At 37.1% G+C, this 26,544-nt stretch overlaps 2 protein-coding genes across 4 annotated transcripts in view; both read left to right on the top strand.

The window, feature by feature from the left end:
* ppp2r5a (protein phosphatase 2, regulatory subunit B', alpha isoform) overlaps positions 1-12,733 on the top strand; it is a 59,526-nt gene extending 46,793 nt beyond the window's left edge. For both annotated transcript variants that reach the window (XM_036582213.1, XM_036582214.1), the window contains exons 8-13: positions 2,379-2,432; positions 3,106-3,156; positions 3,806-3,925; positions 4,347-4,474; positions 5,647-5,748; positions 7,833-12,733. In XM_036582213.1, the coding sequence (XP_036438106.1) occupies positions 2,379-2,432; positions 3,106-3,156; positions 3,806-3,925; positions 4,347-4,474; positions 5,647-5,748; positions 7,833-8,046 (669 nt within the window). In that variant the 3' untranslated portion in view covers positions 8,047-12,733. The remainder of the gene's footprint in view (positions 1-2,378; positions 2,433-3,105; positions 3,157-3,805; positions 3,926-4,346; positions 4,475-5,646; positions 5,749-7,832) is intronic.
* Positions 12,734-20,391: 7,658 nt separating this feature from the next.
* The window catches only part of tagapb (T cell activation RhoGTPase activating protein b), a 31,776-nt gene continuing 25,623 nt past the window's right edge, over positions 20,392-26,544 (top strand). For both annotated transcript variants that reach the window (XM_036582211.1, XM_036582210.1), the window contains exon 1: positions 20,392-20,540. In XM_036582211.1, the coding sequence (XP_036438104.1) occupies positions 20,496-20,540 (45 nt within the window). In that variant the 5' untranslated portion in view covers positions 20,392-20,495. The remainder of the gene's footprint in view (positions 20,541-26,544) is intronic.

The raw sequence follows: 26,544 nt of genomic DNA, 5'->3' as shown, positions 1-26,544 counted from the left end.
GAAAATCAAGCTGCTTCAGATCTGAAAACATCCACAGGTGTTTCTGTCCATCCTTCCACTGTGAGAAGACGACTCAGCGCTATGAGTCTGAAGGGATGTGTAGCTGTCAAGAAGAACCTCACTGAGAAAAGGAGACACATCAAACAAAGAAGCTGAATAATGAACTGACCACCCCAGAGTCCAGACCTCAACACCACTGAATGTGTTTGATTACTTCAGAAAATGATCAACCAGCTTCTAAGACTGAACTTTGGAGGTGTGTCTGCAGATTTCTTTGAGGAACTGAAAGTGAGTCTCCTAAAAAGAATGGAAGCTGCAATAAAGTTAGTGAGACACTGAAAAGAATTCTATTTTATTAAGTTGCTGAGACTTCTTTGCAGTGTACTGTTAAATAGGTTTTCAGCTTTTACTTGATGCTGAAAACTGAATAACTTGCACTGAATGAACATTTCAATCGGAATTTAAATGAAGGAAGGGTGGAATTCTGCACAGTGCTGTGTATTATGAGCTACAACATGATGGTATAATAAAATGTGCTCACATTTGCTGATGTAAATACAGAAAATGTTCATTTGTTCAAGGAAAAATACATGGAATATATCAGCAAGAAGAGAATCTAATTCGGTTTCAGTGTTAGATTTCTCTTCAACATAATACTCACTCTGCAGGCGCCTGAGTTAGAGATTTATGGACAGTGCTGCCATCTGGTGGCTCAGCTGCTGATTTTATTTTTCAAAAATAAAAAAGATTCTCTAGTGGGTTGGATTAAGTTCTATATTGAGGCGTGTTGGCTTCTGAAAGCATTGGGAAGGTGTTAGATTCGGACACAGTCTGCAGTCCTGCTGTTTGCTTTGCAGTTTTTCTTTAAACAGCTTAAAAGCATTCACCTACCCCAAGCAAACTCCAGCAGCTTTGTCATTGTGCTGGCAAAGTACAAGTAAACTGTAGGTGTATTTTGAATTATATACTACAGTTTAGTTACTTTAGTAGTGTTTTATTTAACAAGCTGTTAATTTTCTCACTTTTATTGCAGCTGTATCAGTGAGTTTTAGTAACGCAACAGCCATGTTCTCTGTTTAACTGATGACTCAGCTTGAATTTAATCATCATGTCACATATAAACATGCGTCTCTATCTGTATGTATGACGTTATAACTATTAAATATATGGATATTAATACAAATGAAGCATTTTTAATGAATGGATACAGGATTCTTTTTGACTGCTGGTATTACATGCCCAATAGATGGCAGCATTTAATTGTAACCTAAACACTACAGTCCTTACTTACATATATGCTATGGTATGGAATGTATATAGAACATACACCGATCAGGCATAACATTATGACCACCTCCTTGTTTCTACACTCGTTGTCCATTTTATCAGCTCAACTTACTATATAGGTGCACTTTATAGTTCCACAATTACAGACTGTAGTCCATCTGTTTCTCTGCATACTTTGTTAGCCCCCTTTTACCCTGTTCTTCAGTGGTCAAGACCCCATGGACCCTCACAGAGCAGGTACTATTTGGGTGGTGGATCATTCTCAGCACTGTGGTAACACTGATGTGGTGGTGGTGTGTTAGTGTGCGTTGTGCTGGTCTGAGTGGATCAGACACAGCAGTGCTGATGGAGTTTTTAAACACTGTGTCCACTCACTGTCCACTCTATTAGACACTCCTACCTTGTCAGTCCATCTTGTAGATGTAAAGTCAGAGACGATAGCTCATCTGCTGCTGCAGTTTGTGTTGGTCATCCTCTAGTCCTTCATCAGTGGTCACAGGACGCTGCCCACAGGACGCTGTTGGCTGGATATTTTTGGTTGGTGGACTATTCTCAGTCCAGCAGTGACACTGAGGTGTTTACAAACTCCATCAGCACTGCTGTGTCTGATCCACTCAGACCAGCACAACACACACCGACACACCACCACTACGTCAGTGTTACTGCAGTTCTGAGAATGATCCACCACCCAAATAGTACCTGCTCTGTGAGGGACCATGGGGGTCCTGACCACTGAAGAACAGGGTAAAAGGGGGCTAACAAAGTATCAGAGAAACAGATGGACTACAGTCTGTAACTGTAGAACTACAAAGTGCACCTATATAGTAAGTGGAGCTGATAAAATGGACAATGAGTGTAGAAACAAGGAGATGATCATAATGTTATGCCTGATCGGTGTATATTCTGCATGTTTTAATAAGTGTTATAATGTTACGGTTATAATGAGCAGGTGTACACTGTTTAGATAATGCTTAAAGAAGTAAATAAAGCAAAAATGATTCTTAACAATATATTTTGATGGAAAAGTGTGATCTTTAGTGCTCATGTTGTGCTCATGAGGCTTTTAGTGCTCATGTTTTCTTCTTTTTCAGCTGGCCTACTGTGTGGTTCAGTTTTTGGAAAAGGACCCCACACTCACAGAGCCGGTAAGACACCGTGTCCCACCCGGGGCTTGATTAGTAAAGTATATGGTTCCGGATCACTGAGTGGTGACTGATCCAGCAGGTCAATGAGAGGAGAGAGCACAGAACACATAGTTGCATCCATAATTGAATCTTAAGACTAATAAATGTGTTAACAAGGTTGTTACAAAAGGCTAGCCATTTAAATTCAGTAGTCTTATGCTATGAAATGAATTATTTCAACACTACAGAGTATTTAATACTTCTATGTCATGGCCCTTTTATAATGGGAAGTAATGAGAGGGTGGGAATTGGCTATGACTAAATTAGAGGAGAAAATGTGTTAAAAACAGCAGCACATCTTTCAGCATCCTACTCTGTTGGGTATGACACTGAAACAGATTCTTTTAAACATATCTGAGTTTAGGAAAAAGAAATAATAATCAATGCTTAAAACGGAATTAAAATTTATACAGAAAATAGAAAAAGTACAGTCGTTTCATATTTAAGTGTGTTCCCTGTAGAAGATGTGTTAACTTATTCTCACTCAGAACATCAACAAAACAATACTGGAGTATTTAAACTTTTGCATATGATTGCGAGTGTCATGTAATTGTCTGTTTTGAATTTGCTTATTCTTTTGATTTATTTATTTTTTGCTGTTTTCGTCACTGCATCCCTGTTTGTCTCGCTGCAGGTGATCCGGGGGCTTCTGAAATTTTGGCCTAAAACCTGCAGCCAGAAAGAGGTAAGAGTGATGATGCTGTAATGTTCAGATGTGTGTAAAGCACAGAGAACAGCTTAATCTGGTGTACGGTAAAAGATTTCAGACTGTACAGATACTTTCCTATGTGCTGCACCAAATCAGGAAGTTAAAACAACAGCATTATATTCTGTCTATGAATCATCAGTCATGTTTCTACATGATGGACGATATGGCAAAAATACAATATCACAGTACTTTAAGGCATTTTCACAGTACACGATGCACGTCATGATATTTATTTGAGCCTCACCCACTCAAGTCATGGGCCAGACTGCTTTTTGAATAGCACAATACAGGACAGCCAATCAGAATGGTGCTCAATTACATATTAGTCTTTAAACCACTAACGAAACAGAGGTTGGAAAATTTTCATGTAGAAATGAATTATGACTGTTTTTGGTACATAAAGCCAAACAAATTTTATCAGTGGGGAAAAAATAAAATACAGTAACAACATAGCATATTGACCCTTTAAGAACTGACCATTTCTAACATTTACTTAGAAAAAGCATATTGTGATGTAAATTATCACAATAATGATAAATATTGTCATACTGCCCAGCCCTAATAAATGGCCAACTCTTCCCTTTCATTGTAAAGCTGCTGTATTATGTTGCTTTTATCTGTTCAGGTTATGTTTCTGGGGGAAGTTGAGGAGATTTTGGACGTCATTGAGCCGACTCAGTTTAAGAAGGTTCAGGAGCCTCTTTTTAAACAGATCTCTAAGTGTGTGGCCAGTCCTCACTTTCAGGTACAGACACTTTACAAAAATGTTTTCCAATACAGTACCTGTCAAATTTTAAAGCGTCTAATATTTCAGTTGTCTTAACTACCAACTACATTACTTACTCATATTGCATAATTCAGTATCAAGCACAAAACTCACATTCAGCGGTTTCACTGCTGTAAAAAAACAAAAATCTTCAAGTCTGTGCACTTTTCCTGTCTATTTAGAAGGTAGTTACTATGCATCACCTATACATTTGTCTTGCCAGCAGGTCCAGTCTTTAATTCCACATAACTTAAGAATAATTTGCATTGTTTTCCATGTAATGACTGAATAATAAGCCTTAGGATGTAAACCTGGCAACGGAAGGGGATAATCCTAATAGCTTCACTGTAAGACTGCATCCTGTAGAGTTTAGTGCAAAACAGCACTCTGTCTCCCGCAGGTAGCAGAACGGTCGCTGTATTACTGGAACAATGAGTACATCCTGAGTCTGATTGAGGAAAACATTGACAAGATCCTGCCCATAATGTTCGGCAGCCTGTACCGGATCTCTAAAGAACACTGGAACCAGTATGTATTCTATAGAATAGGGCTGCAGAGACATATGATACATACAATGTAAGCATCTCCATAGAAAATAAACATGCAAGGGAAAGTAAATGTATAACACTGTCAAACGATTCTAAGATCAGATTGACTGAGTCACTCAGTATACACTTAGGCCACCCTTCGTTAATTTAAATACTAGTCAAAAACAGCCAACTTATTCATGTTATTCATTTTCAGGAAACTAATCGGAACACTAATATAACAGAAAATAAACAGAAACCTCAACAACTAAACATAATTATTTTCAGTGTTCTGTGTTTCCACTCTTTACCTTTGATGCAGCTTGCATACCTTCAGGAGACTTACTTTCAGTTTCTCAAAGAAATCTGACACACCTCCAAAGTTCAGTCTTAGAAGTTGATTGATCATTTTCTGAATTAATCAAACACATTCAGTGATGTTGAGGTCTGGACTCCATTGTTCAGCTTCTTTGTTTGATGTGTGTCTTTTTTTCTCAGTGAGGTTCTTCTTGACAGTTACACATACTTTCAGATCCATAGCACTGAGTTGTCTTCTCACAGTGGAAGGATGGACAGAAACACCTGTGGATGATTTCAGATCTGAAGCAGCTTGATTTTCTCCTCTTTCTCAAAGATGAAAGCTCTAAGTGCTGTTTATCTGATGGGGGCATTTTAGGTGTTTTTGAACTTCAGATTTGGAAACTCCTGTTATTTCACTTTCACTTTGACCTTCCTGATGCAAGTGAATTAGCCTTATATCTAATCACCTCAGAAATATCTCCTGAATAATGAATAACTTGTACTTAGTGGCTATTTTAACTAGAAATTATACAAATGAGGGGTCTCTGACTTTTCTCAGTACTTTATGACCACATGTCAAATGAATTCTGTATATATGCACCAAGTTAATAAAAAACACTATGCTGTTCATAGAATAGCCTTTAACCATTATGTTGTTTGGCACATACAGTCCACTGTTCATGAATTACATTGCTTGACAGAAACTGAATATGAATATTATTATTCATAGTTATTGAACATTGGTCTGTTTGATTATAATTTATGGCTGTTTTATAAAAGCAGTGATCCAGCATGTGGATTATTACGGAGTTAATATGTACTGAAATGTAAAACAATGCCCCATTTAATCTTTTTCTCTCACACATTTTCCAGGACGATTGTAGCTCTTGTGTACAACGTGCTGAAAACTCTTATGGAGATGAACAGCAAACTGTTTGACGAGCTCACAGCCTCATATAAAGCCGAAAGACAACGGTGAGACTTCCCCCCCCATGATTGAGTGCTGCCAGGCCTCAAAACTCAAAGATTCTCTACCATTTTATTTATGTATTAAAGCCTCAATCACAAAACTTTTAGAGCTAAATTATGTAACACAATCAGTGCCAACCTAGTCAGTCTGTGGAGAAAAAGTCTGAGATTACACTGAATTCAAAGGACATTATTTAATATGTGGATAAATAATGACCAAGCTAGAGTCTCCTCAGAGTGAAAATAAGGCCAAGAAAGTGTTGCTTTTATAACTAGCTGTGAGAAACTGTGAGTAAATGTTTCCTGCCTATGGCCTGTATTAAGGATGAACAGTATTTCTGATGATTTGCTGTGTAATGACTGATGATTAATGATTTTTTTAGTTGCAATATTTTTTATTTTCTTTTAAAAACATGGTTTAAAACATTTTTCATGTCAAAATGCATTTTTTTTTGCCATGGCAACCTTCAAAGGTTGGTGCATCAGTTTGGTGGGTAAAAGATTCTTTTGGGGGTTCTGTAGTAAAGACATTAGTTCTAAATAGAACCACAAACACTTAAAGAACCGTCTGAATGCATAAATGGTTCTTTGCATCATCAGTTCCTTTCTATTATGGAAAAAACAGTGGTATATGGTTTTAAGAGTCCTTTTAAAATGGTTCTGACTTCTGATGTAGCACTGAATAGTGTTACACCATTGTTACAAGTCAATCAGATTGAGTGAATAAGTAGAAACTGTGCACTAAAACTTACAGAAAAATGTCGTATTTGAGCCTCTGTAGTAGATGTGTTAACTTATTTTACCTTAGAAATTCAACAAAACATCATTTGATAGAAGGTCTTATTTAACCCTTTTGTTTCCAATCAAAATTTAACAGTGAATTAAGAGTATTACTACAATGCAGTGTTTAAATACAAACCCCATTTCTGGAAAAGTTGGGACATTTTGTAAAACGCAGTAAAAACAAGAATATATGAATTGTTACTTCTAAACCTTTATTCAACTGTCCAGAGTACAATGAAAAAAATCCCAATTTTTTCACTGATCAACTTAATTGTATTTTGTAAATATAAACAAATTTAGAATTTCATGCCTGCAACACAACACAACAACAGTTGGAACAGAGGCATGTTTACCACTGTGTTATACCACCTTTACTTTAATTAGACTTTTTAATGGTTTGGGAACTGAGGATACTAATTATTGCAGTTTTGCAAATGAGATTTTTACCCATTCTTGCTTGATACTAGACTTCAGCTGTCCAACAGTCCATGGTCGTCGTTTGATTCTCCTCTTTATGATGCACCATACATTTTCAATAGAAGACATATCTGGACTGCAGGCAGATCAGTCAAGCACATCCACTCTGTGTCTATGAAGCCACACTGTTGTAGCACGTGTGGAGTGAGGCCTGACATTGTCTTGCTGAATCAAGTAGTGACATCCTGAGAAAAGACGTCTTGATGGCAGCATGTATCTCTAAAATCACAAAATATACTTCCGTGTGCAATGGTTTCCGGCCTTGCCCTATACTGACTGAGATTTCTTCAGATTCCCTGAATCTTTTCACAATATTATGTATAGTAGACTTAAATTCCTTGCAATCCTATGTTGAAAAATGTTATTTTTGAACTGTTTGACAGTTTTCGTACAAAGTTTAGCACAAAGTGGTACAACTAATCTTTGCTTGGGAACACTGAACCTTTGGTGGATGCTCCTTTTATACCCAGTCATGATATGTCCAACTGTTACCAATTCACTTGTTTATTGTGGAATGTTTCAAAGTGGTGTAACTTGAATATTCTATAAACTTTTCACTCTTATTTTGCTCTTGTCCCAACTTTTGTTGAGTGTGTTGCAGGCGTCAAATTCAAAGTGTATTTACAAAACACATTCAGGTTGGTCAGCCAAAACATTCAAAGTTAGAATGAACAAATCATAGATTCTTAATTTTATTGTATTTTAAAAAACGTTTCTGGAAATGAGATTTCCATTATAAGTATGATGATTATTAGATAAATGAATTCCAGTTCCGGATTGAATTAATATACAATTTTGCCATTTTAAAGTTTGTGCACTCTTATCCTCAGAGAGAAGAAGAAGGAGCAGGAGAGAGAGGAGTTGTGGAAGAAGCTGGAGGAGCTGAGGCTGAGCGAAATCTCCAAAAACCAGAATAACACTCATGGCCTCCAGAACAGCAACAACAACAACAGCAGCGGCGAGCCAGAGGACCACAGCAGAATCAGCACCACGGACAGCATTAACACCAAAAGCTACACACTAAACGTGCAATGTGCCAAATGACACAGGACTGCTTTATTACTTAAACCATGAGGGTTTAAAACCAGCAGCAAACGGGAAGATGGGATCTGTAGGGACATTTAAAACTGAAAAATCATTAAAAAAAACTATATAGATCTATACACAAGTACTTTATTCTCTTTTTTGGCAGAAAATAATATATTTGGACTATGAGAATATTTTTGGATGTTAAAGTGCGGTCATATTACTTTTTTTGTGTCTGGTCAGAGATTTTAACCTCCTTACTTGTAATAAGGCCTAATTTAGAGCTTGACAGTACAAGAGCATGCTCTTAAAGTTGCACTTTACTGTACTGGGGTTGGGTGACTCATGTCCAAAGAGAGAAAAACAATCAGTAGCATTGTGTTAGCTCAAATTTAATCTATGTATGTGAGCTATTTGGTTTTTCAGCCTATATGTGATTAATCAGCCACCTGAAAGAGCTATAAGTAAGCTTTAACAAGAAATTGGGCAGTTCTTTTAGAATCTGCAATCATTTACGGTTTGATTCAGTTTTTAAACCACTGCTTACTGACCACTTTATATAATAACACACCTCTCCCCAATCTACCTTATACATCCACTTACTCATGACACATGGTGGTGGCAGCTCTGTGAACACTGATGAGGACAAAAGGATGCCTAACTGTATATCAGCAGATCAGCTACAACTGTACACCAGCAGGGTGGAGCTAGACAAGAGGGGTTTCTGATGAAGTGGCCGGTGAGTGTGTATGTTCAAAGCAACAGGTCATGGAATGTTTATTGTTCTGCAAGTGTAGCATCACCTCTTTGTGAAAAGATTTCATGTTTTTATGAATGACAGAGCAGATAGTATCTACCCAGTCAGCTGGACTGTAAAGACTACTGTCGCTAACAGGAAAGAACAGCAGTGCCAAAGAAAGCATTCAAACAGTTGATGGCACTTTGGGGGCAGCTTAGCAGATCTAGTAGCTCAGCTGAGCTGACAAATACACCCTTTTGTTCCAACTGTTGATTGGACTAGATTGGACAAACTTCTAACTACTTTCAGTCATTTGCAGTATAAAATCCAAAAGTGTGACCACACACATACAAAATATATATTGTTTCAGATTATTAAAACATTTGAAATATCCATTTAAAAACTCAAAACATATGCGGCAGTTTCACATTTAAGCTATCCAACTTAGCAACTGTAACTATAAAAAGAACACATTTCTGGGTGGTCAGTTTGTGATTTTCAGCTGTTGTCTGCCGCATGCCACATCTTTACATGTTACAACTGGCTATTCAAACAGACGATGCATTGAGCGGTCACTTTTTTCACCTGTCCAGTCTGGCACATGACTGGCCCAACATGCTCGGAGTGGATAAATTTGTCCTGTCGACATTTTGAAAGGCTGATTTTTGAAGCACAACAGTGAGCGATGACCTATAGTTAATAATTGCATTCATTTACATGAATCCTCTCACCAGTAGCACCTGTGTGAACTTAGCCGTGCTGAATGCAGCCTTAATTAAGTGTTGTAACCGAACCCTTTTCCATAATGTATGTTTCAGGCTCCGCCTTATGCAGATGATATCAGATACCTCATTGTTATTTTTAGCTTCTGGTTTCCAGTGAGCTGTTAATAGATAAAAGAAAAAAAAAATGGTGCCCCGTTCGGTGGTGATGTTCTGGATTAGTTCTGCTTTTACAGAATGTGGTTTGTATGTTTTTTTTGTTTTGTTTTGTTTTTTTTTGTTTGTTTGTTTTTTTTGGTTTGTGTTTATCATTGTTGTTTGCTGTAATACCAAAAATGTCCCCACCACTCACTTTAATTAATGCATAATATTTCCAATAACATGAGCTGTTTTCACTGGAAGTTGATTTGTTAAGCTCATGATATTTGATTCTCTGAGAACGTTTCCTTTGCTGTATGTAGTAACAATGGAGACTTTAAGCAGAGATGGCAGCAGGGACGGGTACAAAGGCTAAAAAAAAATGTGCTTTTCCATCTGCGCAAATTTGGATCGCAGCTTTTTGCGACTCTAACCTGCTTTTCAACTACGGCAAAAACAACAGCTGACATTGCGTGACATTTCAGCGAGTTAATTTCATGCTTCTGATGTGTTTAGAATATGAAATTCATTTGCAATAGATTTGGCATACTAGAGGGTACCGGACTACCACTATTCAGGTATTCATTTTGGTTCATCATGGGACAAGGGAGAAAATATACAGGCTAAAAATTCATAAATTTTATGTTTTAACAGGGCTGTAAAATAGTGCCTGAACATGAGCCCTTGCCAAGGATGTGACAGTGAAGATAGCGTAGCTAGCTCTGGCACAGCTTTTTCACCAACTAGGCTAACTACTCTAGCTGATGTTAGCCTGGCCCAGAAACAGTGGAAAGTATATTTCTTTGACAGACTAACATGTTGGCATATCGTGCACAGAGGAGAAAAGACCTTGTGAAAAAGATGGAGTCTTCATGAGCTTCCAACTTTGTTAGCTGTACTGTTAGCGTTAGCGCATTAGCTCATCTAAAGAGGCAGCGTTCAGGACTCTCCCAAAATCCACAGATTTCCTTCTGCTAATTGTGAATTATATGTTTTCATATTTCGGCTTGCCAAAACCAGTGCCACAAACTGAAAATTATGCCTGCGGCCGTATACTTATTTTGGCTGAAGTTCATTTTTTAACCATTTTTGTTGCTTCTCTTCCTTGTGGTTAATCACACTAACTCTTACTGGAATCTAACTGGAATTTGTAAAGTAGTCACACATCCCTACATTAGATAACAACACTATTCCTTCAGTGAATTTCAAAGACACTGCTTAAAGCAGCACTATGTAGGATTTGAAGATTTGGAGACCTCTCTGGTGGAATTATGTAACTGTGCATAACATACGGTAGAACTTTTTGGGTTTTCCAGCCGTCCTGTTGTTGCTCACTACCTTTTGTTTCCATGCTAACACAGATTTCGCCCTCCCAGCAGCTGCTTAAAGTCCCTGTTGTCTTAAAATGTTGGTGTTTTTGTACCTAAAAATGAAATATGTCCCGGAAATGGCATAACATTTGAATCTTAACCTGTTAGAGTGCTAGTTCAGTAGCATTCAAATGACAATGCATAGTTATAAAGTATTTGAACACAGTCTGTTGCAAAGGACGCCTGTGACTGAAAAGACAGACAGATGCTAACTAGCTAACTAGGCTAACTACTCTAGCTGATGTTAGCGAGGTCCAAAAACAGTGTAAATATATTTCTCTGACAAACTAGCTGGTTGGCACATCGTCCACTGAGGAGAAAAGACCTTGTTAGCATCCCACTCAGCTGTAGTGTTAGCGTTAGCTTGTAGCTCATCTGAAGAGGCCTTCATTACTCATCTGAGACCAATATCTGCTGCTTTTTCTTGGCTGTTTTTGAATAATAAAACACGTTTTCAGATTTTAGCTTCTTAAAACCAGTGCTAACGTCTAGGAAGTAAGCCTACAGCCTTACACAATTTTATTTTCTTTTTTTTTTTGTTAATGTTTCCTTCCCTGCAGGTAACCAGATAATCGTTCATTATCATGTACGGATAGAATTTACAACGTCAGAATACACACTAGATAACAGTATTTCAATTGATTCAGCACAAAATTTTAAAGCAAACACTTTGGACAAACACTTTGGTCAGCTGTCTTGTTAGAGTTTTTGCTCACTGCTTTTAGGTTTCTATGCTAATGCAGAGTTAGCATTCCCTGTAGCTGTCGATGCTCAAAGTCCCTAATGTGCTAAAATGTAGGTGTTTTTGTACCTAAAACAAAAATATGTCCCAGAGTTGCCATAACATTTTAGTCTTGGGCCATTAGATTGCTGCTTCGAAAGTTGAAAAAAGGCACAACCCATACTGTATAGTATTATGTTCAGTCATTTATAGTCTTTCCTGAGGTATGACTGACCGTTTCCCCACTTATTTGAAGTGTTGCCACACATTTAAGATCATGCTTTTGTACTAAGAACATCTAAATCTGGTTAATCTTAGTTTTTTAATGTGTTAGACACTGTAGTTCTATATAAATGTGGGTTTAGGGGTGAAATGACTTGAATATTTTTTGATTATGCTACATTTAGAAACTTGAAAGTAACTTGTAGTCTATTTTATATACATGTGCTCTTCACACAGCTGCCACCGCTGCAGTGCTGACGTCGGGCCTTTAGAGGTTACAGACACTGAGTGTGTGAACTAATTGTGTACTTTTCACTTCAGTAGTGACGTGAAAGCCACCTCAGATATTTAAAAGTGGTCAAATATGGTTCAATGTTTGGCCCAAAGGAACGAACCTGAGAGCTGTGTGGTCTGTAGAGACGCAGCCTGCAGTATTAGCACAGAAAATGGGGTGTTTGTGTATGTGTGTGGGTTATTTTTCCAAGAATGAAAAAGTAGAGCCATATATTTTCACAGTGTAAGAGTATCTGAGAAGTAAATCAGGGTTGATTGGACCACTCTTGGTCTGTAGCTTCACTAAAGTGGATCCAGCTAAGTGTGTGGGTTAAGCAGAGGCTTTGTGTGCTTTAAGGTGAGTATTTTTCTTTCCCGGTTGTTGAAGGTCCTGTTATTTGTTGTACCTCTCTGATATTTCTCTATCAGAGTAGCATTCCTGTCTGTGTGAAATCCGGTCGTGTGGAGAACCTTAACGGACTTTGAATACCACTGAAATAAAGGCAACCTAATGTTTCTACTGCTTGTCCCAGGAATGGCTTTTATTTCTTACTTGGATTATGAAAAGTGTAATTTTCCTCAAGTTTGAAAAAGGATTTAAAGTGCCCATATCCTACGTTTTACCTGCATTTTATTTTTTCCTCAAGATCGACTTATAAGGCTTTTGTAGATTTGTGTGCCAAAAATAGCCATAACGCTTTTTACATTTTCAATCTTTACGACAGATGCACGTAAGTGACCTCTGTTCTGATTGGTTGTCCTGTATTGTGCCTCATTCAAAAAGTGGGGGGTGGTCTAAAGCCTAAGGCCCTTAGTTCCAGTGAAGGGAAATCTTAATGCTTCAGCATACCAACATTTTTTTGACGAATGTGTGCTTCTAACTTTGTGGGAACAGTTTGAGGAAGACCCTTTTCTGTTCTGGCATGACTGAGCCCCAGTGCACAAAGCAAGGTCCATAAAGGCATGGCTGGGTGAGTTTGGTGTTGAAGAACTTTACTGGCCCTCAAAGAACCCTGACCTCAACCCCATCAAACACCTTTGGGATGAACTAGAACGGAGATTGTGAGCCAGGCCCTCTAGTCCAACATCAGTGTCTGACCTGGATAAATGGGCTTAAATTCCCACAGACACCCTCCAAAATCTTATAGAAAGCTTCCCAGAAGAGTAGAAGCTGTTAGAGCTGCAAAGGAGGGATTAACTCCATATTAATGCCTATGGATTTAGAATGGAACATCAAAAGCTCCTGTTGGTGTAATGTGTAGGTGCCCCAATACTTTCCATATAGTGTAGATTCAAAATATACAATTCATACAATCCATAAATGGGCTGCAAAAATGTTAAAATATTGCTAGGGACTGCTTTTTTGCCAGAATACCTCACAAATCATTAGGAATTTTATGTATCTATTTATTTAATTTATTCATTTATTTATTTTGCATAATCCGATCCCTAAGTTTCAGACCAAAACTTTGTCTCATAACTATCCTAATACGATGGGCTTCATTCTCCAATATCTTCATAAGTTTTTTCTTAAATGTGTTTCTGAGAAAGTCCTAAGAAAAAGTATGTTGTGAATAAGGGCCAATTGTCTCAGGCAGTGTATTCATAACAATTTCATGTAATAACTGTCTGTGAGGTTTTTACTCTGACTCTGTAAGTTTTCTCGAACAGAGCATTTCACACCAAACCACTCTGAACGACTCTGTTTTTATTATCCCACCGCTGAATATTACAGCATTTCAACCAGCAGTCAGAACTCTACACCGGCCTGTTCTTTTCATGCTGTCGCAGTCAAAGGGTGTCGCTGCACAGTGTAATTATGTAATGATGCAAATGGCCTGCTGAAATGCTGTGTGGATCTTATGCTCTGGGACTGCTGCCAGTGCTCATTATCAACAGTTCATTTGTGTGTGTATGTATGTCACTTTCTAGAAAAATCTTATACATCCACAGTTCCTTTAGTATAGGTTACAGTGAGTTTTGCGTTTCTGGGGTGTGAGTTTGATTTGAGTCTCGAGTCTCTGAGGTGCAAGTCAGAGTCAAGATTCTAGTCTGAAGTTTTTGGGGTACAAGTCAGAGTTGAAATTCCAATCTAAAGTCTCTGGGGTTCAAGTCAGAGTTGAGATTCCACTCTAAAGTCTCTGGGGTTCAAGTCAGAGTTGAGATTCCACTCTAAAGTCTCTGGGGTTCAAGTCAGAGTTGAGATTCCACTCTAAAGTCTCTGGGGTTCAAGTCAGAGTTGAGATTCCAGTCTAAAGTCTCTGGGGTTCAAGTCAGAGTTGAAATTCCAGTCTAAAGTCTCTGGGGTTCAAGTCAGAGTTGAAATTCCAATCTAAAGTCTCTGGGGTTCAAGTCAGAGTTGAAATTCCAGTCTAAAGTCTCTGGGGTGCAGATCAGAGTTGAGATTCCAGTCTAAAGTCTCTGGGGTGCAGATCAGAGTTGAGATTCCAGTCTAAAGTCTCTGGGGTGCAAATCAGAGTTGAGATTCCACTACAAAGTCTCTGGGGTGCAAATCAGATTTGCAGATTGAGATTCTGGACTAAAGTCTCAAGTCCAAGTTGAATCATCAGTCTGATTTGAGTCTTGCGTCTCTGGCATGAGTCTGAGTCAAGTTTCATGTCTATGGCGTCAGAGTCTAAGTCAAGTTTTGATTCTGAGGGGTGCAAGTCAGAGTGGAGATTCTAATCTAAAATCTTTGAGGTGCAAGTCAGAGTCGAGATTCTTGTCTAGAGTTTCTGGGCTGCAAGTCAGAGTCGAGATTCTAATCTAAAGTCTCGGGTTGCAAGTCAGAGTGTGTCTAGTTTTGAGTCTCTAGCATGTGGGTCTGAGTGGATTCTGAGGTGGAATCATAGGTTTCATAGGCCTCCTAAATCAAATAGGCATGGGATATTTATTAAGCTGATTTTTTTTAAGAAAATGAAATATGATTGTTTACTGTGAGCACTGGCACTCTATTATGGTAGTGCTGAAAGGATTTTATGGGATTCAGTGTGGAAACAGCAACATAACGACCCAGTCAGCAGTGACTTCGGAACAGTTGTGGTTCGGCCATCGACTTAACTTCTCATTGAGTTTATCCCTGTGCGAGAGACTCTGCTACCAGAGTGATTTTAACTGCTTTAGATGTTCAAGTATGCAGCACACATACTATAGGCTAACATAGGACCTCACTACTATATAAATGTAAGAGTTCATGGGGGTAATTAGCCAATTGTATTTTTTTTATTTGGACCACTCGTAACATTGCTAGCTAAATCAGCATGCTTCGGTCTAGTTCCAGTAGCTGCTCAGTTTAGGCTGTAAGCTCAGTAGTGGGCTACATTAGTGATTAGATGAGAAATTAAAGTTGTGTTACTTATGTGTAACATACCACAACCAACATGCGAAAATTCACTGTTATAACTAGCACATTGATAGCATATCACTATGTAACACTGATTATGAAATCAAAGTATTTTATCTTCGTAATGAAGGTTTTGTAGAGATAGACTTTTATAATGTATGTTTAATGTATTCTTTTTGAGATGATGTCACACTCAGAGTATCACAGGACCCTGTAATATTTGAGGGAAAAGTGTACACAGAACAAAAGGCATTGGGTTTGTAACATTTTTGTTTACATTTTTGTTTACCACGGGGTCCGACAGCAGCAATTTCCACATTTTCCTTTTTTACCCATAGAGACAAACAGCTTAGACCCAGAGTTCCTTATTCGGGCATGTCACTGATTACAGAATAAGAGGTCTTTTCATACGAGATCTTTTTCGCCATTAGTTATATAATCTAAATGAATGCTTTTTGACTCCCTTTGACCACCACAGCATGAAAATCACAGCCAATCATAGTGTGCGGTGTAATGACTGTTGTTTTTACTGGCTCAGACACATACTGAGAGCCTTACTGCCAGCCCCCAGTCTGTACTAGTCAGAGCGAGCTTTCTGCTCTGGTGGTTTAATTTGCTTATTGTTTACTGCTCTGCTCTGACATTAACTGGAACAGAGCTCAAAAAGGTGGTTGTTGCTGCTTTACTTATGATGTAAATGCTAATGTAAATGATGTAAAAAGAAAAACAGTAACTAAGTGTGAATCAAGCAAAAGTAATCTCATTTGCAAGATTCCACTTCTGGTAAACCCAAACTTTATTCAGAGACCTTTTGATTTTTTTTTCATCTTTTAAGGGTGAAACTTCCAAGTAATGGGTTAAACTTCTGATTGTAAGATGACTCATACAGGAAAAGGATGTAAAGAACTACAGACTGACAAAACAAAACATTGGCAAAAGGACTAGTTTTTAATAAGAATGTGGTCAATCTTAGTCAATTATTTAGTCAATTACTTAATTAAATATTATTTTGATTATTAATCAGATATGAGTTTTTCTTCTTTGTCCATTTCGAGCTTGTTAGATTTATGATCAAATAGGAAAACTTGTTTAACTTCTAACCCAGCATGTTGTTAATGTCTGTAGGAGACAACAATGACAAGTTACTAATAATAATAAATTATTTGTATTGTATCTTTCTTTTGCTGTGTTATTGTATTGACACAACATACCTGATGTGATCTCCAGGCTTTGTATTTTATTGTTTTGTTTTAAAACATTAGGATACACCTTCACAGCTTCTTCACAGCTAAGCCAGATACTTATGATAGCTTGTTTACCCAAATGGTATAATCTCCAACTCATAAAAGCCAAAGAGTTGCGGTTTTGCTCTTGCTTTCTTGGGAGATGACTCTATTTTGGCCTTTTGTTCATTCCGATTAAATCTGCTCAGCAAAATTTTGCAAAATTTGCCAAAACATCTCATAACAAAACCACACCAGAGGGCATGCGCATGGCCACAAAAGAGCAGAAGACTCTGGCAAGAAGAGGGCACAGAAGGAAATAAAGAAAAATTGCAGTGCTGTTCTGATTGAAACACCATTTACAGTGCTGTGCAGACATTTTTGGAAATGATTTTCTTCCTTTATTAGATAGAATCAGTTTAATCAGTCCTTCATTTAGTAAATCACTGTAATCAAACGTGTATTGAGTTCAGTCATTTTACTCAATCCTTCATTGAGTTAAATCAGTTTAATTTATCCTCTATAAAGTTAAATCAGTTTAATCAACTCTTCATTAAGCAAATCAGTTTAATCATTCCTTCATTAGGTAAATCAGTTTAATCAGTCCTTCACTGGTGTAAGACAGTTTAATCATTCCATAATTGAGTTATATCAGTTTAATCAACCCTTCATTGAATTAAATCAGCTTAATCAATCCTTCATAAAGTAAATCAGTTTAATCAGTCCTTCAATGAATAAGATCAGTTTAGTCAATCCTTATTTGAGTTAAAAGAATTTAATCAATCGTTCATTGAGTTAAATCAGTTTAATCAATCCTTCATTGAATTGGATCGGGTTAATCAATCCTTATTTGAGTTAAATCAGTTTAATCAGTCCTTCATTAGGCAAATCAGTTTAATCAATCCTTCATTGAGTTAATTCAGTTTATTCAATCCTTCATTGAGTTAGATCAGTCATGTTGATGGTGGAATTGATCACATCCCACAACAACTGGAGCTGGAATTAAACCTCTGATCTCATAACCAGCTGACAACACAGCAAGCATTAGTACAGTCAGCCTACTTTTCTACTGCGTTCATGTTCATTTGTATTTATTCTAATTATCTTGTTTTTACAACCAAAACAGACTTACTGTCCAAATAAATAATAATAGTAAATAATAAATGTAAGTATTTATGATATATAACAGTAATTCGACTTGCGCCTGTCATGAATCATTTAAGTGTGTGTGGGTGTAGCTTAAACGTCAGCATGCTTCCGCCAGCTACGCTTCAAAGAAAATTTGCATTAAAGGTAGTTTTTCTGTGACAGAGTGGTGAATGTGCCATTTCTACTGTGCTCAATGAAGAGGTGAGTTTAATGGGGTGCATTTGTTAGAGTAGTATTGATGGATGGATTTAATGCCACAACTAGTCAGTAGAGCCACTCAGCACTGTCCTCAATATTCCTCTTCATTTCAGTGTAACTGCTGTTTTTGTTATTCTCATATATTCTGAATTTTATTAAGTCTGCTGTTCTGTGAGAGTTTTAAAGAATTATTAAATTCATTGGTATATAAACAAATATAAACATAAATCTAAACAGATGATCATTTATTCATGTGTCTGCAGTCAACAGCTAATGTGTTGTTTTATTCTGTGGTACACAGTGAAACGCAGAACAGGGCAGAAACTGGACTGAAGTAAAAATATTACGTTTTCATCCAAACTAAAATTCTGCTTTGTGTATATTTATTGAAAGTATTTATTTGAGTTGAATGAAAGCATTAAATTGCCTGTACCCACATGTTAAACTGACAAAAAATTTGTATAGTGTAGTTACTGAATAATAAGTCTGAAGATGAAAAAAATGAATAATAAGCCTGCAGTTTATGTGGTTAATTTTATTTATGACTGTCAATAATAGCAGTTCAGTGTGTAAATGTCCACAGTAATGATGTACTATTTCACACTGCACTTGAACCTTGCGCAGTGCACTCTGGGGGGTTTGGGGGAGCCTGTAGGTCTTGTTCTGACATGTTGTTGTGCCCTGTTCCTGTTGTGATGTTTTCCTGTTGCATTGTCCCTCGATAATTCACATCACCGGCGGCCTGGAAACCAGAGCAGTGCGTTTCAGAATGAATCTCTCCTGATGTTATACAGCGGTGTGCAAAAGTTTGGATCAAATTCCTTCTTTTATTGATTTTCTAAGTGAAAATGAAAAAGTTAACATCTGCAGATTTTAGTGCACAATTCCTGTTTATTTGCTGTGTTTAACATATTGGAAAAAAATAAAACATGAAGTGTAATATGCGCCATAACTTTTGCCACATTTTATGCTTTATTTTGATTTCCAGTATGTTAAACTCAGCAAATAAACAGTAATTGTGCATTAAGATGTGCAGAAATGTGTTCTCTGTAGAGGATGTGTAACTTACTTTCACTTAGAAAACAACAAAACAACAACATGGAATTTGACCCAAACTTTTGAGTACGACTGTATGTATCAGTGCATAAATGGCCGAGGTTACTAGAGGAGTTATGAACGTCATACATTTGTTATTAAAAATAATAAAAAATAATTAGTCCTTTTAAACTTGACCTTTCTCTGTCATATTTGTAGCATATCATTGCTGTCAGAACAAAACCTGATCTCCACTTTTGCCATTTGTCTTTCTTTTTATTTCTCTTGTGTCAAACTTTCATGATAAATGGACCAATAGAAATGCTCCATGATGGCTTAAAATCATTACAGTAGTTTAATTGACAGCTTAGACAAGTTATGGTCATGATATGATATGGTCAGTTGCCAAAGACAATTTTAACAATTGTCCTTCTATTAAGAATCCTAAAGCAGTGACCCACTGGTCTCTATTATATGTATATTTATAGCCAACACGTTTTCTGTTTTTTCTTGTTTTGTTTTGTGTTTTTATGACCTTTTTAAATACCTACCATGTTTGGGAACTGTGAGGTCCATTTATGTCTAGGTTTGTGTGCCAAAAACTGTCATAATTTGTTTTTACATGGCCATTTTCCATCCTCTCTTTATCCCTCAGAATTAGACTTTTTGTTACTGCACCTTTAAGACTAACATATGCAAATGAGCTCTCTTTTGATTAGCTGCTCTGTACTGTGTCTTGCCCAGGCTGAAACACTCTATATAACTGTAAGTTATAAGTGTGAACTGGCTGAGTAGGCTGATATGCATAAAAGTATGTTTTTATGACGTCACAAAAATGGTTCACTCAAAATAGATTGTTTTTACAACGTAATTTCAGCATATAGACTCTCCAGACTGGGCAGTGATTGGCAGGTTTTTAAACTTTAACAGTGTTTACTGACTGTATCAAACTCTATCATTTCAAAAACCTGAGGAAAACAGGACTTTCCATGAACCTGACTTTAAATGAACTGACTCGCATCCTGATCTGCTTATGTCTGGCAGCGCTTAAAATCCAACTCTAGTGGCTTTTGACATAAGATGTTGTAAAAATGTTGCATACTTTGTTCCCATTCAAAGCCAGATTATTTTTCACCAGGTCAAGCGGAACCCCCTCCTCTTTCTGTCCCCCCTGGGCCTCCATTGTTTCCAGCCTCATTAGCAGCTCTTGGAGGAGTCAGGGGAGTGTAGGAGCTCACTCTGAAGCTTTCTGGTCACTAGAGTGTTGAGAAGCTCTAGTGCTGCAGACTGTACTGAGCTGTGCTGTGGTGTGCTATGCCAATCTGTTTGTTACAATGAGGAGGGGAAGTTACGATGATGCTGCTGCGCCAATACGACCAGTGAGTAGCTTTAATATGCTAATTTTTGACTTTTTGAATTCAGTCCAATTAATATGAATGTTTTGGATTTATTTTATGTTTTGTAACTTATAATTTACAGCTTACAGTTTAGGGAGATTTAACGTGCAAGGTTTGGGCCTATTATCTAAACACCTATTATCTACATAGTCTGGATAAATTCATAGTAACTATATTTACGTAGATTCACGTAATTGAAACATTGTTGAATCTGCCTGACTCAAAAGGGGGATCTTAAAGGGGAAACTGCAGTTTGGTGTGAAATAATTCATTGTGGAGACTCTTTACAGTGGTGTTGATAGGAACCAGGGGTCACCATCACCAACATGTATAAACCATATATAAGCTCAGAAGACATGTGTAGGTTCACTGGTGGTTTTGGATAGTAATTTTGGATTTTGTTAGTTTCTCTAGAACAAAGCGCTTCACACCAAACCACTCTGAATGACTCTGTTTACATCTCAACCATTTAATTTAACGCATATTTTTAAATATTTACATGTTAAAAAATTGGTGGAATTCTCCTTTAATTGTAAGCTGTAAAAGCTCCGAAGAAGTAGACTAAATGGAAAATTTTCATAATAACTGCATCTGAATCTTCAAAAAGTTTAATATTTCTCAAAATCTATTGTGTAATGTGTGAATCTCAAAGATAGTATGAAGAAATTTATCTAGAAGTCTGACCATGTGATACTGAAGTGACTAATTTGCGCAATTGTAGTTACGTGCCTACATAACAAAAGTTGTGAAATCCACTAACTTTCCTCTAAGAGAAACAATACCAGCAGTGTGTTCAGTGTTTAGACTGGCCTATGTACCATACTTGGTATAATTGAGCTTCTTCTGAAAGGATCTTTATCCAAATATATATTGCTGAAGTCACAACACCTAATGATTAGGCTTAAAGAGAGGGCATTGCATCTCTTTAAGACTGTACTGATATTGGCATAGAGATCAAATTCATTACCATGTTTGGTGCCATAATACCAACTGAGAGTATATCAGTCCTAGTTTGTAAGCTTGCTTCATCCATAAGTGTGATTACTTTAATCTATTTAAAACATAACTTATGCAGTCAGAGCATCTAGGACAGTAGGTCAACAGATATAAAGCTGTGTGCCATTTGCCTAGCTATGGTAGTTGAAGCCATATTTATTAATAATCTGACAACATATATAGAGAGAATAGAAGGGGATCTAGAATGGACCCCTGTGGAACACCATAAGCAATGTCATGCTTTCTATGAGTTAAATAAGAATAAAGCAATTTAGAAACATTTCCTAACAGACCAGCCTATTTTCAAACAGAGAGAAGGCCTTGCATCTCTTTAGGGATGTACTGATGTTGGCATAGAGATCAAGTTTATCACCATGTTTGGTGCCATGGCAGTAGCTTTGAAGTAGGTCAGGGTGTTTAAGTGCAGCATTGCTGGCTCAACAAATATGTAAAGCTGGGTGTTGTCTGCATAGCTATGGAAGTTGCCACCTTATTTATTAATAATCTGACCAAGTGATTATATATTGTTTTTGTCATGTATCTCCAAAAAAAGTAAATTTACAGAGGAAGGCAAAAACCTTTCAAACGTTTAATATAAGCTGATGTAAAAAGGTTTTCTTCCAAGTGATTTTGGAGCATTTGTATTGGCTCGATTACAATTAAATGTTCATGCAATGTAAATGACGTCCATTATGCTCAAATGATTGAATGAAGAAAAGTAACAATCTGCAAACGGAGATGCAAGTTTTTCTTTGGACAGTGTCAATAAATAGGGAAAACAGAAGGTGACCAAGGATGGACTCCTGTGGAACACCATAAGGAATGTCAGTGTATTCTATGAGTTAAATAAGACTAGACCAATTTAAGAACATTTCCTAATAGTCAAACCTATTTTCAAATAGAGAGAAGGTCATATATCTCCTTAGGGATGTATTGATATTGGCATAGAGAACAAGTTTGTTAACATGATTGTTGCCATCATATCAACTGACATTAGATCAGTCCTGGTCAGTAAGCTTGCTTCACCAATGAGTCTGATTAACTTAGTATATCTAAAATGTAGCTTGCAGCTTAGCAATACAATATTACTATCACATCAGTATTATAAGTCTATATCAGCAATGTTTAATTCGATTTTAACTGAACACTTCTTGCAAGAATGTGTAAAATATGTTCTCTCTTTAATATTGCTATTATCACTCATCTCAGTCAGTCATTCAGTCAGTTTTTGGCAACCTAGTAAACAGCAAGTTACAGTTGTCGAGTCATGAGAAATAAAAGTGTGCATTAACTTCTTATCATCATGCAAACTAATATATAGTCTTAAGCAATGTTTCTCAGGTAAAGGAAGGCATATCGACTAACATTGTTGATGTGTGCTTTAAGACTTCATTCAGAATCAAAAAGTACACACAATTTCCTGACTACATTTTCTCTCATGATTTTCTCTCTATCTGCATTGGTCTGACCAGCAAGAATTTCTGATTTCTGTTTTAGCCTTATTACATTTAAGAATTTTATTCATCCATATTGGCTATGCAATAAGTCAACAGATAAAAAGCTGTATATCATCTACATAGCTAGGAAACTTGACGCCATATTTGTTAATAGGTTGACCAAATAGCGACACGTGTAGAGAGAACAGAAGGGGACCAAATATGGACACCTGTGGAACACCAACACTAATCAAGTACTTTCTATGAGTTCAATAAGAACCACTCAGTGTAGCATTAATGTTAGCCTGACAAACAGATTGATTATGGCTCTTTTATATACACAATTCTTTAAGGAGTTGGCAAAAAAAAGCAGTTTACCATCTTGCAAAAGCACAGAGTAGAAGTCAAATTGTTGTTAGAGAAGGGCTTTAAATTGTACATGTCTAACTATATTTACTCTGAAACAGTATGGCTTCCCATGCTTGTTCACTGAAGTAGTAGTAAGCTCTCACACTGCCTCCTGTCTGTCTTTATTGGAAACTGTTCAGGCACAAAACAACACGAGTAACGTAAAACTAAAGCCAAGCAGACTTGACCAAATTACTGAAATTTGTCATATCAGTGTTTCTAAGTTCTGTGTCCATGATAGCTGATGGAACAAGGCTTTGGCTGGTTAACTGTATTTGGTTAAGGGGCCGAATTATGTAAATAAAATTTTTAGCAATGCTATCATTTTAAAGCTATGAGAAAGTACTGTAGTGGTACTTGCCACAGTGGATCCAAACCTAATATGTCTCAAATGGAACCTATTTGAGCGCTAATATGCTCTTAGTTTGGGCTCTGCTGTGCTTTTGCCACCTAACCCAGTTCCCATGCAACTGGAGCAACTTAATAAGACCTTAATAAATGTAGGCAGTAAAAAACTCTGAAACTGTGCTGTAGAAGTAATTGGTTTATAATTTCCTCAAATCATTTGGAAATATGAGCGGCAGTCAGAAATATAAGCCATGTTTTAATACTTACCTTTCTTGATGTGAAAGAGTCCATAAACATCATACAGCCTAATTATAAGTCTAATAACAAAATGCTAATTTTGATTACAAATTACAAAAATGCATTTTATTTAAATCACTTCAAGATTCATTTTTTGTCTATTGAGCTTTTTGTGAGGGTCATTAGACACGTAATTTTGGTTCTTATAATTATTAAATGCCATCAAGTGCTTTCTGTGGATAGTTTTTCTCCAGAATTTCCTGTTTTCTATTTGGGTCTTAGAGCTTCTGAATGGCTGGTTCCTCCTTCTTTACTTGTATCTCTTCCTCTTTTACCTTCAACTCTTCCAAGCAGAAAGATCTTTTCTAATGAATTAGTTCTTCTCAGAATATGTCTTCATTAAGAGCTTTAGTTTGGTTATCTGAGCTTCGACTGAGAGATGAGGCTTGATTTGTTTGAGGATCTATTCATTTTTTTGCCATCCAAGGTTCTCTCAAAAGTCCTCATCACACCAGAGTTCAAAGGCATCTATATTTCTCCTGTCTCGCTTGTTTACTGTCCAGTTTTCGTATCTATAAAGAACGACAGAGAAGACCCCAGCCTGGACAATTCTGATTTACCATTTTCTAATATTTCATTATCTCTTAGAATTAAACAGTCTGTTCTTGTAAATGTGCCATTAAGACTGATAAATGTAAATGAGCTCTGTTCTGATTGGCCCTGTATGGTGCCTTATTCAAAAAGCAGTCCTGAAACTCTCATTATAACTTCAGTGTGAAAGGGTGGAGCTAAGCTGCTGCTGGATACAGTGTATGTTAATGAACTGAAATCACAAAAACAAAAACCTCTGAATGGGACATTTTGTAGCTTAGTTTCCACATATGGGCTATTTGAATCTCTTTTAAACATCAAAATCAGTTTTCCACTATATGGGGCCCCTAGAATGTGCAAGTTCCTTTTGCCTTCTTCATCTGCATGTTTCCTTTGAAAGAGAACCAAAAGTGGTTCTTCTATGGCACGCAACCCTGTTTGGTTCCATTCCTCACCTTTATTATTTTATGTTTTCAACATTTGCTGTGTTATATCATGCCTGTAATTATGATGCAATGTGGACTTTTATTCACCTTCCTCCTGCGCCCCATGATGCCTTGGGGAATGTAAACTGATATATATAAATAATATAGTTAAATAAAGTATATATATAATATAGTTTAATAAAGAAAGTGTAAACTAACTAAACTATAGGCACAGATTTTAACAATAATAACTGGGAATTTTCAAGCGGTGATTATGAGGCTACATTGTGATCTGAAGCTCTGTACTTTCTTGAGAGGTTAATGCTCATAAGATTCCTGTTCTTTCTGTACTTGCAGCTTCACTCAGCTGTAGTGACACACATTCCTCAATTGGCTTATTTAAACACTGTAATGAATGACACATCTGTTCTCCAGCTGGATAGTTCAGCCATAATCTCGAAATACAGTGGTCGTGCAAAAAGTAAGGTGGATACTCCAGTTAGTTCTGATGGCACAATCTAATTAGTTTAGAAGTGTTCTACCGCAAAAACTTTATCATTCCACAGAGCCATGGCATTTGCTTTACGCTGCTGCTAACCATTACTGCTTTAGCACATGCAAAAACAGAAAATGGTTATGTTGGATAACTTCTATGAGATACTATTTGACCTAACTGCATCCTGTTTGGTCAGATTCTGAAGAAGAGCGTGACCACAGACCGACTTCAAACTCTGAACCTGTTGTTACCTTTAAAAAACCTTTTATGTACAGCTGTGAACAACCAAACAAACTAGAATTGGCCAGAAACCAAACAGAACCCAGCGAACAGGATGAGCTGTGAAATATTTTATAGACCGACTGAAACAAAATCGCATTCAGTGTCATCTGGCAAACACTGAAAAGGCTGAGCTGAACCTGATATTGTGACAGTTTCATGGCTCTGTCTGTTATGCAAAAGGGGGCTACTTTTTTGGCAGAGGGAGTCACCAGTAATAAAATACATGTGATACAATGTTTGGGGCTTCTGCTTTACATTTTCTTCATTTTGCAGATTGAGTGTTGTTATGAATAAGATCGCAGCTGTGATGGTCCGCGGTACTCGTGTCTGCAGCTGAATCGCAGCCGTGATGTTATTCACGACAACTCACTCCCTTGTATGTTCTATCGAATGTGCTGTAAATGGCTCTATATAGAATCTTTTTGAAAAGGGTTCTATATAGCACCCAAAAGGGTTCTTCTATTGTTATGGTATCAAACTTGTAACAATAGAAGAACCCTTTTTGGTGCTACATAGAACCATTTTTTAAAAAGGTTCTACAACACATTCTCCATCAATCTGAAAAACCCTTTCATGATGCAAAGAACCCTTTTATCATGCAAAACGTTCTTTGAGTGTACAGGGTTGTATATAGAACCATTTTCTTTACTAAAAAAAACCCTTGAAGAACCATTTTTTGTAAGAGTGTAGTTGATGGTTCTGTAAAGAACCACAAAAGAACCCTTGAACATTTTTAGGAAAACCTCATTTCTCCATCCAATGATGAT

Source organism: Colossoma macropomum, unplaced genomic scaffold (genome assembly GCF_904425465.1).
Source record: "Colossoma macropomum unplaced genomic scaffold, Colossoma_macropomum, whole genome shotgun sequence".
Classification (NCBI taxonomy): Eukaryota; Metazoa; Chordata; class Actinopteri; order Characiformes; family Serrasalmidae; genus Colossoma; species Colossoma macropomum.
This window is presented reverse-complemented; position numbering and strand designations above follow the sequence as displayed.